Here is a 17,631-nt window from a genome sequence, read left to right as displayed (position 1 = left end):
ACGTATGCTTACCCCTCTGGTAGCTTGGCACAAAAGCAATCAGGATTAACTTAGATGCAGTGTGTAAAATATTTATGCAGCACTTCAAACAGTAATAACATGAAAACAGAACACAAGAAAAATCCCACACCAATTTTTAGAAATAGACTATAATGTAATAAATGATGTCATACCAAAACAACAAAAATCCAGTTAGTAGAACCAGAAGTGTGCAATTTCAAAGATATAGGTAAAAATATTGCTTAAAAGCATAAAGTGCCAACTGTGGTTATCTGATCGCACTGGACCGAGATAAAGTCACAAGTTCAGGCTGACCACGATAAGTGCACGCCAGATGTAGGGATGAAGTTAGCCCCGCTAAGTATTGTACTTTGTGTCTTTTGTGTGCAGTCTGCGCAGTGTTGCTTTGCAAGGCATTACATCGGCCAGCATTGGTTCTGAGGAGCTGTAATGCAAAGTCCTGCATTGAGTTGTGTCACGCTGCATAGGTTCTGAAGCCTCTTGGCGGGGCTTCGTGTTGCTCGTCATTGTTCCATCGACCCTTGTTACTGTGTGACAAGGCCTTGTTTGGTCTTTGCCTCGCTTTGCACCAGATTGGGAGATCACAGCTAGGCTGGCAGAGCACCTTCAGGCCCACTTCCAAGGGTCCAGGGCTGTAGGAGCACCATGTGAGGGGTTAGGACTCATAGCAGGGAGAATTCAGGTGCAGAGTTCAAGGTGGTTGGAGCCTTTCCTGGCCATGACTCTGATCAGGAGACCAGACAACCAGCTTGACTTGAGGTCGTGGGTTCAAAATGCAAGTCCAGTCCTTCACACTCAGGCAGTGCAGTAGCAGTGCAGCAGAACCGTCCTTCATGCAGCAGAGCAGCACAGCAGTCCTTTTTCGAGTCTTACACAGGTCCAGAAGTTTACTGAAGAGTTGGGCCTGAAGGTCCACTACTTGTACCTGATTCCCACTCTGACCTGTACATGGCTTCCAGAGGCCTCCCCCTGCAGTGGTGTCTGGAATTTCCTGTCACCTTGCCCTGGCCCCAGCTTGTTCGGGGAACAAAAGACTAGTGTGAAATCCTATGTAAGTGTGCCTAGGTAGAGACTTTGTGATGTACAAGTGCGGTAGGTGACAGCTCCACCCCCTATCAATTTAGTAGTGGACCATTCTACCAACACCTATTCCCCCTTTATCTCCTTGTCTGGCAGTAATACACAAAGACCAACTGCCAGTTACAACTAGTTATGTGACCCAGGACACAGACTGCGGGCACCAAATGGTTGGAACAAGAAAATGTAAACTTTCTAAATGTGGCATTTTTTTAATTGTGATTTAAAATCAAACTTCACCATTAAAGAGGGTTTTAAATTACAATTCCTTAGACTCCAAACTTGACATTACTACCTGCTTCCAATTGAAAGTTATTACTAATTAAATATAACAAGATAACCAAATAGGAGAAGCAGGCCTTGCAGTAGTGAAACATGAATGTAAGAGTTTTTCAGTACCAGGGCATGTAAAAGTAAAAAGTACCTGTTCTACTTTTTAAATACACTGCAACCTGTCCACATGGGCTGGTAAGGGTCTAACCTAGGGTGACTTATATGTATTTAAAAATAAGGTTTATTTTGCCAGGCCAACATGGCAGTTAAAAACTGCACACACAGGCTGCAATGGCAGGCCTGAGTCTTGCTTAAAGGGCTACTTTTGTGGGTGTGTCAGTGTTGTAGGCCCACTAGTAGCATTTAATGTATTGGACCTGGATACATGGAGTACCATTTTACTAGGGGCTTACAAGTAAATACATTCCCCAATTGGGTGTAAGTCAATTTTACAATGTTTAAGGGAGAGTATAAGCACTGTAGCACTGGTCAGCAGTGGTAAGGTGCACAGAGTCCTAAGGCCAATAAAAACAAGATCAGCAAAAATGAGAGGATGAAGGTAAAAGGTTTGTGGGGAAACCACCCTAAGGCTGACAGGTTTAACTTTCATAAACTAAAGTTAGCACTGTTTTCATTACACACTTTCCAATCTAAGCCAAGGTGTATTGCAGACGACGAAAAACCTCTGTCTTATCTCCCATCCTGTTTATTTAATGTTAGATTAGACTATTAGAACCCCTGTTGGAACCTCATCAGATGCTGGATACCCTAGCATATGACTATATATATAGAACAGCCGATCTCCAAGATCAGACCTGAATTTGAGAACAGCATTAAATCTTGCAGCAAGCCTGACTCAGATTGAGAATTTGATGAACATAATCTTTATAAAAAAATAACCTAACAAAAACAGAGGTTTCAGTTTTAGTGGCTCTAAAGTATCCTCTACTTAAAGATTTGTAACCACATTAGCTTTAATCACTACAGACTCCATGACAGAAGAAAAAAACCTGAGTATCATTATACAAGAAAAAGTGCCTATGGGACATTCTTTTTCCCGTAGTAAAGAAGGCTTTTCTACCTCTGCCCGTTGAAAAAACATGTCAGCCTCTTGGATTATTGTAAAAATACACTGGTGTTTTTAGCAGTCATTCTAACCCTGTTTGCGTATGTTCCTAACATTTACTTTGATGACCAAAATATTTGGCTGTCAACCTTTAATGGGTACTGAATGCAGCTAAACAGGGACACTGGATCTGAAATGGAGAGACTAGTTTAAGCCATCCTTACCCTCCCTTCATTGTCACTGTTGGTTTCCTTGTGCAGGAAGGGGGTGGATTTGGGCTGGGCATTGGAGTGTCCTTTAGTCTCTGCAGCACCAAACAAGGGTCCAAGTCCAGTGTCCCAGGGCCCATAATTACCAAGTCTGGAGCTTGCAGACCACATAACTACCTGCTATATGTCATATGTTCCAGAGAGGCATACTAGAAATGTCCAGCCCAGATGTTAGACAAAAATGTCATTTTGACTGGGAACCCCCGGCCACCTACAGATTTCTTTTGATGTAAAAGTCAAATTATACATTGTTTTCTATGTTTGGTTACAGCATTATATGCTCCATCCAAAAAGAAGAGGTACACTGTACTGATTACTATGTAAGAATTTTCTTAAAAACAAACTCATGTTGCTTTAGTGCTGGTGAAAGTAAGTGGATAATTTAGACTTCGGCAGCCTAAGGTGAGCAGCGCTTTCTGTCAAACTGGCTATACCTTGCCCACCAAAGATAAAGAGATCAGCAATTGTGAAGGACAGTTGCCCTCCAAAGCCACTCCCGTGTGCATCAGGGAGCCATGTCAGAGGAAAAATAGTCGGCGGCCGATTTGCTAAGCCATGCTGGTAAGGTGGATTCCTTGAAATAAACCCCAAAGTGAGGGCCCATTTCCAGGAATGAATCATAAAAGTTCTCCACACATATTATGTTCTTTCCTTGCCAAGTTGAACATATTCATTTTCTTTCCATGGTCTTTGTAGGGAAAGTTCTCTTTTTTAGTTTTTTCCCCAAATGTTTCGACTTATGCTGCTAATGTATGAACTTTTTGAGCACTGGGGCATTGTTGTCTGCAACCCCCCAGCCCCCCGCCCCCCCCCCTTCCGGTGTATGTGCTTTGCTCCATTTAAAACATGGAGAGTGTGCTAATCCCTGATTGGCATATTAAACTTACCTATAGGCCACTATCATATGGTACTCTATGTACACAGGGTCTGTAAGTTAAATGTACCCAGTGGGCTTTAAGCACTTATAGTGCCACCACTGAAGTGGCAAGTAAAAACATGACTCTAGGCCTGTTTCTGTAGGCTAGCTATGCAGTTTGCAAACTGTCAGTTACACCTGTAAAATAAAATCTTTGGCCAGGCCTTAACCTTTCTTTTTAAGTAAGTAAGTAAAAGTTTTATAGAGTGTGCGAATGCCCAGGCTTCTTGGCGCCAGCGTCCTAGATCTGGGCCACCAAACCGGGAGACCTACTTAATGCTGGAGACAAAAAGCGATGTCTTCAAAGATTTCCCAAAAAGGAGCCTGTTCATTTGAAATCTCAACAATAGGGGCATACCGTTCCAGAGGTTGCAGGCTACGTAGGAGAAGCTTCTGCCAACCCAATTAGCCTTCTTTATTTTCGGAATGGTTACAAATTTAGCAGCAGTTGATCTTAGGGCACGTCGGGGGCATGCCATGAAAAGGTCTTTTGAAAGTAGAAAGGGCCAGTTCCATATAGTGCTTTGTGTACCATACACAAGCCCTTGAATTTTACCCTCTCACCCACAGGAAACAATGAAGGCCTTGAATGCCTTTTGAAAAAGGGCTAAATTGAGGGATTTTTGAGAGCAAACTGGTTGCCACATTCTGTAGGGATTGCAGCTTTGGTTGAAGATGTTTTTGAATTCCCAAATAAATACTTATATGCTACCCCTGAAGAAGGCCCGAAGTGCCCATTGGGCAGGATGTATGGTATTTAAAAAGTAGGTTATGTATATTTTCCTTTTACAAGTCCAGGCAGTAAAAAAATCGCAAAAGTGTTTTTTGATTGTTGAAAGGCTGGCTCTCTCAAGGAAAAGCACTGGGCTACATCATAACACGTTATAATACATAACATTAGTTTTGTAATGGCTAGATCAGTGGTTTAAAGGCTAACATTAAAAGTAATTTAAAATTCAATGTGATGCTAAAGTCACATTTTAAATTACTATTTTGAAAATACCACTTATACAAACTTAGTATTTTCCTGCCTAAAACCTCTAGTAGCCCTTTCAGAGATAATCCTCAGCTGTCACGTGCTGGGATGTGTAAATTGCTCCCAGAAAAGGAAAGAAAAGGGCTCAACTAGAAGGAGTGACCTACTCCTGACAGGATGGCCTGGGTGATGTGTTTAACAATTGTAAAAGTTTCAAAAGGGCAGCCCCTGCCAATGGCTGACGTAACTCACACCTAGGCCTGTTCCTGTCATTGGTTCAGCAGCCAGAGTGACACAAATCCCAGTGGGGCTGTTGCAGAACTGGTATTGCTGAGGAAGTTCTAACCCCCAATTGGTGCCTAGAATGTCCTGGACCCTTGGCGGCTGAAGATTGGACTCTTTTCCAGAAACAGTTGTAAAACTTGACACTTAGAAACTTTTTGGAGACTTTTGCTAAGAAGAACCAGAGGCTACCACTGGACCGATACTGAGCCGCAGGCCCTGACCTTGTACCTCCAGTTGGATTCAACCTGCTGGTTTGCCCTGCTCAAAGAAGTTTGACTTGCAAAGTTTCTTAGCCTGAAGGTAGACATCTTCACTGAGCAAAGGTGCCAAACGTATCTAGCAAATAAGGGACCTTCCCTGGGCATGAAGTTTGAATTTCTCCCACTCAGCGTTTTCTTGCCAAAAGTCAACAACTTCACTGGGACTTCCTCTGATGGCTATCCGGTCACATGAAACGCATCTTGGCTACCGCCTGCTACCTTGTCCCACTGAGATTTTTTGAGGTTTCCAAATCAGAAGGTAAAACTTTCCACTGAACCAAATCTAGCACCTGTATAGGCCTGCATTCCATTGTGGTTGGCCTTAACTTTTGACTTTGACCTGGTCTAGCTTAATCAGATACCCTTGACCGCCGATTTGTGCTTTTTGGTGTTACAGACATCTAAGCATTTGAAAAATCATATCTTCAGGTCTCTACATGAGCATTTTGTGGTTTTGCTGTCTATTTGTTGATTGCATTGTCCTATACTCTTTTTATTGTGTTGTGTTCTCTATGTTTCACCTGTTTTCGTACTGATAAATGCTTTACATATTTCTTCTTAAGTGTTAAAGGAGCTTGTTAAGCGCACGTACACATGGCGCTGAGGAACAGGGAGGGTGGCATCAACAGGGCAAGACATGGCTTATGCGTATGCCTGAGAAAACAGCAGGGTCTTAAAGAGTTTTCTAAGCTAGGCATATGAGGACATAGACCTCAATTCCAAGGGGAGAGAGTTCCAGAACTGTGGGGCCAGGACCGAAAATCTAAGACCTCCGTGCTTCTTGCGTTTGAAAGCTGGAGTGGAAAGTAGGTTCAGGTGGGAGGAGCGCAGCTCCCGGGAGGGGATGTAGCGCTGGATCTTCGAGGAGACAAAGGCTAGGCCAACACCAGCAAGAGCTTTAAAGATAATGCAGCCCAACTTGAAGTTACAGCGCTTGGCCACCGGGAGCCAGTGAATACTCTTCATATGGGGGCTAACATGATGGTGTTTGGGTTGGCGATAGATTAACCTGGCCGCTTGGTTTTGAACCAGCTGCAGGCGGCATAGTTGGTAAGCAGGAATGCCAACATACAAGGAGTTGGCATAGTCAATTTGAGAGATTACCAGGGCCAGAGTGACCAGGGTCAGGGCCTCGGTGGTCAGGCATCGGCTGATCTTTCGGATTCTGTGAAGATGGTCAAAACAAGCAGAAACGACCGAGCCGATTTGAGCTTTCATGGACAGATCTTTGCTGATGATAATACCTAAGCTCTTGACAGAGTCAGCTGGGCAAGGGGGACTGCCCAGGGCAGGAGGCCAATAGTTGGAGTTCCATGGGTTGGCAGTACCTCCCATGAGGATCAGCTTGGTTTTTCCAGGGTTCAACTTCAGTTGGTTAGTATACATCCATTCGCTGTTGAATCTCATGATGGATTGGAAGTTGAGCACTGGGGAAGTGGAGGAATCGAGTTGAAGGTTTCAACCATTTTTGTGTGCAGAGACCAAATTAGAGGTAGTAGATATAAATTAAAAAGGAGGGGCGAGAGGGAGGAACCCTGTGGGACTCCACAGTTCAGCTTAATTTTTGGGCAGAGAAGTTGGCGATGCGAACTGCCTGCGATCGATTGCTGAGGAAGGAGGAGATCCATTGCAGGGCCAAGCCCTGAATCCCAGCACAGCCGATACGGTTGATCAGGAGACCATGATCAACCGTGTCGAAAGCCGCAGACAGGTCCAGGAGCACCAGGACCTGGGTGAGGCCTTTATCAGTCCCCCTCCTAAGCTCATCCATAACTGTCAGTATAATTGACTCTGTGGAGTGAGCAGGTATGAAACCTGCCTGGTGTGGATCAAGGAAGTGGGACTGTTCAATGAAAGAGCTGAGGCAGTTGGTGACATGGGCCTCCAGGATTTTGCCCAGATAGGGAAGGAGGGAAATGGGACGGTAGTTACCAAGGACCAGGGAGTCGGGGTTGGGTTTCTTCAATACAGGGACAATTTCTGCACTTTTAAAGATGTCAGGGACAGTACTAGCCTGAGAGAGTTATTGAGAAAAGAGAGGACCGGGTCTGGACAGGCCAGGAAGGCTGCCTGCAAGACGTGAGGAGGGCAGCAATCCAAAGGGGAGCCTGATCTAACTTTTTTCAGGAGCTTAAAAAACTCCTCCCTAGAGATAAGGGAGATTTGATCAATGACGGAGGGGTTTTTGCAACTGGGGGGTGGTCATAAGAAGAGGCGAGGGTAGGTATGCTAGCCTTAATGCCTGTAATCTTCTCGATACTTTGACCTGAAGAATGGCGTTTTTGTAGTCTCTAAGCTGACTAGTGTAAGTGGCCTTTTAATCCGAGGAGTAATTGTGTCTCCAACGGCGTTCAGCTTGCCTCAGGGCCAATTTCTTGGCCTTTGAGGTCATTGGAGAACCAGCATTGGGCGTTGTGAGGTCGTCTGACCTTAATATTCTTAAGTGGAGCAAAGCTGTCACTGGCTGATTCGAGGCAGGTTTTAATGCTATTTTCCTGACTGGAGAGTGATTTGTGAGGGGTGGGTATTGTGGCTTTTAATAGTGAGCAGAAATCATCAATGTTGACCCGGTTCCAGTTTCTGGCTAGGTGATTTCTCAACTGGCTGGTTTTGGACGGGCAGGCATAGGCCAAGGTGAATGTAATAGGATGATATCTGACCATGTACATGGGTAGATTTGTGGCATGGATATGTCCAGGTTGGATATCCAAACTTGGTCTAAGATGTGCCCTTTTATGTGGGTGGCGGCTGTCACATGCTGGGTACAGTTCATCCCCAGGAGGAGGTCTGTTAATTTCAAGGAGCTGGCACTTTCTTGTGGGTCGTTAGGCCAGTAATTGAAGTCTCTGATTATGATCATTCTGGCATGATTGATAACCAGTAGGGAGATCATTTCGCCTAGGAGTTGGGCGAAAGAAGGCATGTGGTGCCGGGACGATAGAATAGGGCACAAATAAAAGAGGACAGTGGTGATTCGAATTTTAGTATAAGGTTGTCGACTGAGGGTATGCCTGTGATCCCTAATGAGGAGAATTGAAGTCTTTGATGGATGATGGCAGCAACCCCTCCCCCGATCTTCTCTGATGGGCGATTGGCCTGAAGGATATAGTAGCCGGAGGGTATTGCGGCTAAGATGTCAGGGGTCGATTCATCAGTGAGCCAAGTTTCAGAAAGTAGGAGGATATCTGGTTTCTCTGAGCTGGAAGATCTCTAGTTGGGGTTTCACCATTGAGCGAGTGTTAAGGTAGCTAATGGTGAGGCTCCCTGTCTTAAAATAGGCAGGGGCAGGAGCCTCTGGTGGGCCCATTGCGGGAGTGGAGGGTTCCCTGCAGTTTGTGGGGTGGGCGAGCTCAGGGTATCTGTCCCGGTGAACCAAGAATGACATGTTCCTGTCATTGGTCCAGTAGCCAGAGTGACACAAATCCCAGTGGGGCTGTTGCAGAACTGGTAATGCTGAGGAAGTTCTAACCCCCAATTGGTGCCTAGAATGTCCTGGACCCTTGGCTGCTGAAGATTGGACTCTTTTCCAGAAACAGTTGTAAAACTTGACACTTAGAAACTTCTTTGAGACATTTGCTAAGAAGAACCAGAGGCTACCACTGGACCGATACTGAGCCGCAGGCCCCGACCTTGCACCTCCAGTTGGATTCAACCTGCTGTTTTGCCCAGCTCAAAGAAGTTTGACTTCCAAAGTTTCTTAGCCTGAAGGTAGACATCTTCACTGAGCAAAGGTGCCAAACGTATCTAGCAAATAAGGGACCTTCCCTGGGCATGAAGTTTGAATTTCTCCCACTCAGCGTTTTCTTGCCAAAAGTCAACAACTTCTCCGGGACTTCCTCTGATGGCTATCCGGTCACATGAAACGCATCTTGGCTACCGCCTGCTACATTGTCTCACTGAGCTTTTTTGAAGTTTCCAAATCAGAAGGTAAAACTTTCCACTGAACCAGCAGTACTTGTCTTGTGTCTGCTCTGTGCTACCACTACCGAAGTTGAGGTACGGCAGATAGGTTTCCTGAAGTGGGAGGCCTTTGGTCACATCGCCATCAGCACCACACCAGAACTGCTGAAAAGCCTTTCTCATAGGAGTATCAGCCGTGGAGCCTCCTTAGGGTACACTTCAAACTGCTGGCCTCTGAATGCGTTGGTAGTTGAGTGGCGAGAGATATCCACTGGGATATCCAGGATCCATCCTCCTCCAAATGACCTTCTTTGTTGAACATGATAAAACCTATAGGTTTCTTATTTCAACTTCAGCACTTGACCAAAATATATGTAAAGTGGGCAAATTACTTTTTTCTCCCTGTTGCAAAATATAAAATATATGTGATGATTATATTTCTTAAGTACTGTTTGGCTTTGTAAAAAATAGAATACTAAGAAATGCAGTTCTGTAAATACTATGCAGCAATGTTAGTTCACGTTATATCCCTGTCCGGGATGGTCGTTTATCGCCCACCCGGCAGTGATGTGGCGTTCAGAAATGCTTTCCCTGATACTGTCGGCCCTTTGGTCGCTGACTGTGCCAACTTTTCTATCATGGGCGATCTAAATCTGCATTTCGACACCCTCTCTGGCATGACAGTGCGTTCCATCTCTTCTGACCTTGAGGCCTTTCAACTCCTCCAGATGGTTTCCCAGCCTACCCACCTGGGTGGACATATTTTGGATCCCCTGTTTACCAATCTGTTGGGGATTCTAGTTACTTCTGTCTCCCCGGTGGAATGGACAGACCACTTTTTGGTGTCCATTTCCTGCCCTGTTTCGGCCACTCTTTCCACCTCTACGGCCAGACGGGTTCAGAAGAGGGCTTGGAAAAAGCTTAGGTTAGAGGACTTCCATCGTCTTCTATTAGAGGAGCCGCTGGGTCTTTTCACGGATGTGGAAGGGGGGTATGACCTCTTCTGTTCATGGATAACTAGGGCCTTGGACTCTCTGATACCTATCGTTTCTACTAAAATCAATCCCAGAGAGTCGAGCCCCTGGTACGATGGCACTCTCCGGGCCCTAAAGGGTGCCTGTAGACGAGCAGAGAGGGCTTGGAGGAAAACCTATGGGGCTGATCTAAAAGCCTCATATACCAGGTCCGTTAAGCTCTACCATCGAGCTATCTGCCGAGCTCGTGCGGCCTTCTATGCCACCGAATTCCGGAACAGCCCAAATCCGTCAAAAGCTATTTTCAAGGCCGTAAAACAACTTACGGCGAAGCGGACCTCCACTACGACCGTAAGCTCCCTTTCCCATTGTGAATCCCTTGCATCCTACTTTTTGGGGAAGGTCCAAGCTATATATAGGACATTCCCTAGTATAGGGTTCACTGTGGAAAGTGTTAATCGGGTTCACCATCAGACCACACTGCTTGTTTTCCCCCCCCTTACCTCGGATGGTTTTGACAAACTTGCGTTGCAAGTTAAATCTGGGTCTCCATCTGACCCAGTAAGGCCTGCTCTCTTCCGAGACCAAGCTTTTATGGGGCGTACAGTTGTATGCTCCCTTGTCAATCTCTCCTTGGAAACTGGAATTGTACCATCTAAGTGGAAACAAGCCGTGGTGTCCCCGATTATTAAAAAGCCCACCCTGGACCCCTCTAAGCCTGAAAGCTATCGCCCCATCTCGTTGCTACCCTGGCCAGCCAAGATCACTGAAGCCCACGTCAACTTGGCCCTGTCTGAACATCTGACTCGGACCAATGCCCTCGACCCCACACAAAACGGATTCCGTGCTGGGCACAGTACGGAAACTGCGTTACTTGTGATGGTGGAACATCTCCGGGCAAGGTTGGATGCTGGTCAAACGGCGGCGCTTATTTTGTTAGATCTTAGCGCCGCCTTTGATACGGTAGACCACAGCATCCTCCTGCGTCGGCTCGAGGAGACTGGTATTGGCGGTCAGGTGTTGCAATGGTTCCGCTCCTTTTTAGACGACCGCTCCTTCTGTGTTGCCATCCCTCCCTTCAAGTCCAGTTACCAACCACTGGCCATGGGGGTTCCGCAAGGGTCCTCGCTGAGTCCCACGTTGTTCAATCTATACGTGAGACCGCTGGCTGATGTCGCTAGGCAGTGGGGCCTTACTTTGGTCTCATATGCCGACGACACTCAGCTGGCGGTTACTCTCAGCGGGGATGCGGAAATTGAGGCCCCCAGGTTTCAGTCCGGACTGAAGGCGGTGGCTAGTTGGCTGACAGGCAACTGCCTTCAGCTAAATGCCACTAAAACAGAGGTGATGGTCGTCGGGAAGGGAGTGGAGCTGTGGGGTGACCACTGGTGGCCCTCAGAGCTGGGTCCTACTCCAATCCCGGTATCGGAAGTGAAAAATCTGGGGGTGTGGCTGGATGCGGGCCTCTCCTTTATAGGCCATACTAAGAGAACTGCGGCCTGCTGTTTCGGTCTCCTGAGGGGCTTGAGACCTGTTCTCAAGTTCTTTGACGCCCCGACCAGGCAGCTGGTGATCCAGGCCACTATCATCTCTCGCCTGGATTATGCCAGCTCTCTCCTGGCTGGGGCCAACCAGGCTGAACTAACCCGTTTACAACGGGTTCAGAATGCTGCGGCGAGGGCGATTGTTGGTTTACCCAGATTCTGCTCAGTGACAGGTGTCCTTCGCTCCCTACACTGGCTCCCGGTTAGAAAGCGCATTCTTTTTAAGGTCTTGTGCCTTGCTTTTAGAATCTTGAGAGGTACAGGCCCGGAAATCCTGTCGAGTTGTCTGTCTTTTTATGTCCCTGCCCGTTGCCTCCGCTCTCAAGGTCTGGCCCTTGCGGTGGTTCCCAGATTCAGGCTTAGCCGCATGGGAGGCCGCTCGTTTAGGGTAATGGCTGCGTTAGCATGGAACTCCCTGCCCGTTGAAATTCGCCTGCTGGAGGACCTTTTGACTTTTCGGAAGGCTTTAAAAACCTTCTTGTTTTAGTTGTTTCTTATTCTCTGTTCTTGCCTCTTGTTGTGTTACGGGCTACCTTGTCTCTGCGCCAGGACGCTCCTTGGCTGGAGTATCTGTGCGCACAATAAATAGACGTAACATAACATAACATAACATATTGTTAGCAGGGAAATAATGTTGTCCTGTTTCTGTCTCGAGAAAAGGACTTAGTTGATACAGCGATAATTGAAATTTGTCAAGAAACAGCCTCCTCTGGGTTATAAAAGAAATGTAGTAAAGACAGTTAAACGATAGACATGCTCCCGAGATATAATGCTGCGTGCAGAACAGTTAATAATTCGACTCTGAAACTGTACATCGGCACCTGGGAACAGATCACCAGGCTGAAGTTTATTCAATATAAATATTTCCTTTGGGAATTCGAAATAAGATTGCAAATTAGCAGAAGTCATGGCAGTCTCTCCTGCTTTCAAAAGTAATCAAAGGTAATCTAATTAAGATCAGTGTGCTTCCTAAATTGTTATTCCTATTCCCGACTATATACTGTAGGCTAACAAGCGTGTACATACAGGAAGAGGATGTCAATTGCTGCATCATTTCTTATGACATTAAAAGGTGCAGGATGAGCCATCACAACGTTTGCCCTACATAAGTGAACTGTGATTGGGTGCAATCTCATCTCATGTATTTTACCTGCAATGCAGCGATTAACTAAATTAATTGTTCCACCCCAAATCTGGACTTTGATTGATCATTCAGTTATAGACCTCTCAATATTCTTCAAACGAGATTGCCATAATTTTTTTTTTTAAATGTTACGGGAGTTGTTTGTACAATAGAACGATATGCGAACTACATCAAAGATTCAGTCATTTTACAAATGTAACCTATTCTAGGATAATTCTCACCTTCCAAAGGAAATTAGTGAGTAGAAACCCAAAATGTGTAAAAGGGAGGTGTCACTGTCTTCAACCAGCTATGTGACCTAAATGAGTTTAAGTTATTTTTTAATTTACACGAAGACTTTGATATTGTGCAGTTGGGGAAATATTCTAAGTGAATGCCACAGAGGAGGTTTTGCAGTAAGGATAGAGGTATTTAAGTGTTTGGATTTGGCATGTGTTCTTTGATGATGAGGATGATTATGGTGTTGGTCTTTGAATCCACTATATTCAAAATTTCGCATCTCTATTGTATATTGAATTTTTCTGGTGACTGCGAAGGACAATAATACACGAATAATTAAGTGACAAAAATATACTGTTTTCACTCCACATGTGCATGTCATTACATGCTAATGTATTTTCTGTTATGCAACATGCTTCTAATATCCAAATTAAAATGTTTGTAAAGGATGGCATATATTGATTGTGGATAAATGTAGACACATTGCAGGTAGCATAAATATATATATATATTTTAAATAACAGAATGATATATAAATATGAGATTAAACTACAAGACCTTGGAGGAAAATGCCTCGAAATATTTTCATGTGGAAATTAGAATATCTAGTCATGGAGCTTCTAGATACCTAAGGCAGTGAAAGGGTTTTTAAAGATTTTTTTGACTTAAGTTAGTGTAACTCCCTGATCAAGACAAAAGTAGACACGAATAAAGATTTTTCTTTTTTTAGAAGCTCTGTACAGTGTTTTTCCAGATGAAATCTAATTTCACTACATGTCTTGGTTTCACTTGTTCTGCTTTCTAGTTGCCTTTTGACTCTATGATGAACAGAAGGGTGGGTATTGCTGTGATGATGTGAAATAATTTGTACATGTTTTCTTCTTTTGTCAACAGCATGATCAGCTTTACACCTGGGCTGCTGTTAGTCAACCTACACACTCGCTGGATTACATAGAGGGAAGGTTCCCCGGCAGAACCCATGCAGTATGGCCACCAGCAAAGCCTTCAGAGCAAGAGCAAACTGGTCTGAATCATGCAGTAACAGGTATGTGCTTGAAACGTGTTGGAAATGAAAATGCAGCTTTTTAGGAAAAAATAGATTCACAGCTAGTGTCTTAGACTCTGGAACTTCCTCAAGTTATTATTCGGACTACTTTTGATATACCTCTTAGTTAAATTATCACTGTGCCTCCCCAGTTATCCAAGAAAGAGGTGGTCTGACCAGGTTCTCGTTACAAATGACTGCTCTTCCTCATGTTCTGGACTCAGCTTTATAAAGATGCACATTCTGACTGGTTTGAGTATTAAGAACATTCTTTCAAACTAGAATGATGCTGACATAAGTGAGTAAAGGAAATGAATGTCTTCCAACCAAAAGAGAACAAGAATTAAGCCACATTTGTGTATGTTTCTATTGTTGTATTGCAATAATGGAACAACATATGAAGCTCATGGCACATAAGACAATCATTTACTGTTCACAAAGGATGTGTCAGGAGCTACTTTTGCTCTCCCTTTAGTTGACTGTGGGGCATATCAACAAACGGCAGCCATATTTTTAGCTGACCGCTTTTAGCGTGACAAATCCTAACGCCGTCTATCGCCGGAATCTATCGCCCGGTCAGTGCACTATTAACAAGGCGCATCGCTGAGGCGATAGAAATGCGGCCTATACCGGCGATAAGGGCCACTATCACTGGAATTCCAGAGATAAGGAACAGCGTTAGGGAAGAAAATAGTAAATAGGGAGATGTGGGCTCAGGATGATAATCCACCTCCCATGATAGATATGGTATATTCAAGAAAAAAGCAGGTGTAAGAAAACGGCGAAAAACCTTGTTAGCGCAACTTTTGAGTAGGGTTAGCGATGCCCTTGTAAATACGGAGAAGCTGAGTTAGCGAAGATTTTCACAGTATTTCGGACGGGCACGCCTACCTCGCATTTCATTAGCGATGTGAGGCGAGGCACAAAGGAAATGGGCGAAGAAGCATGGATTCAAGCGTTAGCGTGTCCATGCTAATAGGGCGTTAAAATTATCGCCACTTTTCGTCCGAAAACGGACGCTAAAGCGGCGATACTTTTAACTCCGGGCCTTGTTGATATGCCCTTGTGAACTTTGACTCTGTTTGCCACATATTGAGTTTCTTGTATTGTTCCATGGGCCCAGTCCTGCAAGTTAAGAGGCCAATCAGGATTATAAGTAATGAGGTAAACCTGAGGTTCTGAACATTTTTCCCATGAGGCTCCTGATACTCAAAGCTACCAAATTCCTTACGCGAAAATGCAGCGAAGAACAAGGAAAAGCCTCGGGAGTCGTATGCAGTTAATCTAACGCTGTTCGCCCCCCATAACCCCCCGTTACCATAGTGAACAGAACAGTAACTCAGCAGGCCAGAATCGCTGGTCTCATTAACGAGCATCTCATAATATGGACAGTGATTTAAATATCCCTTGGTGTATGCATATCTTGTACTCTCAATTCAAAAACTTTGATAAAAAATAATATATTTGCTGAAGTAAAGATTCAAAGTTACAGAACAAGAAACAGGTTGTAATTATGTATCGGAAATCAACTGTCACTTTTGTTGCAAGGCAGCTACTGACTTGAGTCAGGTTTCCTTGTTCACTTTAGGTTGATTTGTTATTCAGGTTGTCCTTTGTCTGTTTTATTGTTGCAAAGAATATCCAATATCATTTCATGTCTAACGAATGTAAATATATATGAAATCCTAAAGTAAAATACATCAGTTTTGAAGATATTGAGGTTTCAGCCTGGCATTAACATAAAATAACATGGGAGAAGTGTTTTTCTGTTCACATAAAGGTAGGATTTTTTTTCCTGGGACGTTGCATGAGAAAGTGATGTGTGGGAGTCTGTCGAGGGCTCTCCGCTTCACTTACTTGAATGTAGAAGGTTTGAGGTTATGCTGTATTCAGGAAGAACGCATTCGTCAAGCCAATTAAACGAACCTTAAAAATCCAGTATATAAATGTGAGTTAACAAACCACACACATTTAAAGTCTGTGATAACGTGTAATGAAACCCTCAGTTTAAGGATAGTACTAGGTTAACTTTTAAAACTCATTCACACATGTAACAGCTGATAACGAAGTGTTCGGTTTTTATCTGCACACTGTTAGTGTTCAAGTACCCGATTGTTCAAATGTAAACTTTTGTTTGTGAGGATATTTCACAGTGGACTTTGTGCCCGCAACCTCGATTCTTAATCGTGATTGACAAAGCTGTTTTTAATCCTGCAGTGCCATTGCCTGTAACATGGCAACCATTTCCAGTGATCTATGCAACTTCTGGAATATTCCACAAGGTGGAGCCCTAACTTTGCTTCCTTTCCTCTCTTAGAGGGTAAGCAAGCAGTGGCTATCTTTTGCTCTTTGGGGGCCTGCAGACTACAGCAACTGTGCAAACATCCAATACATGGAACACCTATTGGTTTATACAGTACGAAATGAACAAGTACATATGTCAAACGTCAGTGGCTCTATCTTTACTGTTTGTTTCACAAATAAGGTTACAGGACAGACTCAGTCCTTCATCAATCTGAGGTGAAAGAACAAACAAGCATTTTCCTTGCAATAGGACTCGCATTTGCGAGAGTTTAAGCTATTGGCATTGCAAATGACAATGCTTTTTATTTATATGTTTTTAAAACAAACTTAGATATGAAAGGCATTGTTATTTATAACCCCAATACGTCAAACTCTCGCAAATTGCAAGACCACTTTAATGGGGTCCAGGCACCTTTCTTCAGAAGCTCGCTGTATTAAGGGTACAACGAGCAGCTTCTAAAGAAAGGGGTGTGGCCAAATTAAAGTAAAAGCGCAGTATGGGGCGCTTTGACCACCAAATTCTTTTCACATTAAACTAAGGTTCTGTAGCATGGCCGCTACAGTTAAAGCAGACCGTGCTGGAAATTTAAAAAAAGAAAAAAGCGCTTCCACTATACTTCAAGCAGAACCGCACTGCAAATTAAATAACTAAGTGTGGCCGTTAAAGCAGACCGCCTTGAAAATTAAGTAAAAATAAGAGCAGCCGCTATAGTTAAAGTGGACCCGCGGCCATTACTATTAAAAATATAAAAGCGGGCGGTTAGCTGCCTTGTGGGAAAGCCTGTCGTGGGTGGAAGATTATTAAAGAAAATTGTGCCCACAGCTTAGTAAAAACACAAATAAAAAGTCTAGTCGTTATGTTAGGTTACAAATGCAGACCAGGTGGTACCAAGGAGATACTACTAAGCCTATTTATCAATCAAAAGCAATGATTTCGAAAGGACAGTGACAGGAGCCAATTGAAAAGATGGGCAGGGAAATTGGCAGAGGTTCTAGTGCATACATCAATACAGCATGCTTCGCAGAGCAGGGAATGCGCTGCCCAGGCTTGATCTAAAAATGAGTAGCATTGAATTGAGTAACTATAACAAATGTATTTGACCATCTATTAAACGTCAGGACTCTAGCAGCAAAAGTTCTCTAATAAGTTATTATTCAACACTTTTCAGGTGCCTTATGACAATGTACAGGTATATGGCCATGGTCACTTGAAATATCTTCATACCTCTAAAAAGCTTAGGGCCAGATGTATCAAGATTACATTTTGCAAGTCTATAATAGCAATTTTTACCAATTTGCTATTATAGACTCGCAAAATGCAATGTATGTAGATTTCTGCAAATATTTTGCGATTCCTA

At 44.0% G+C, this 17,631-nt stretch overlaps 1 protein-coding gene across 1 annotated transcript in view; it reads left to right on the top strand.

Moving 5' to 3' along the window:
- LOC144762748 (uncharacterized) overlaps positions 1-17,631 on the top strand; it is a 712,524-nt gene that overhangs the window by 164,371 nt on the left and 530,522 nt on the right. The window contains exon 6 of the mRNA XM_078648000.1: positions 13,819-13,969. Within this exon, the coding sequence (XP_078504126.1) occupies positions 13,819-13,969 (151 nt within the window). The remainder of the gene's footprint in view (positions 1-13,818; positions 13,970-17,631) is intronic.

This window comes from Lissotriton helveticus, chromosome 6 (genome assembly GCF_964261635.1).
Source record: "Lissotriton helveticus chromosome 6, aLisHel1.1, whole genome shotgun sequence".
Taxonomy (NCBI): domain Eukaryota; kingdom Metazoa; phylum Chordata; class Amphibia; order Caudata; family Salamandridae; genus Lissotriton; species Lissotriton helveticus.
Note: the sequence above shows the minus strand (reverse complement) of the source record. Positions and strands in the feature narration are given on the sequence as shown.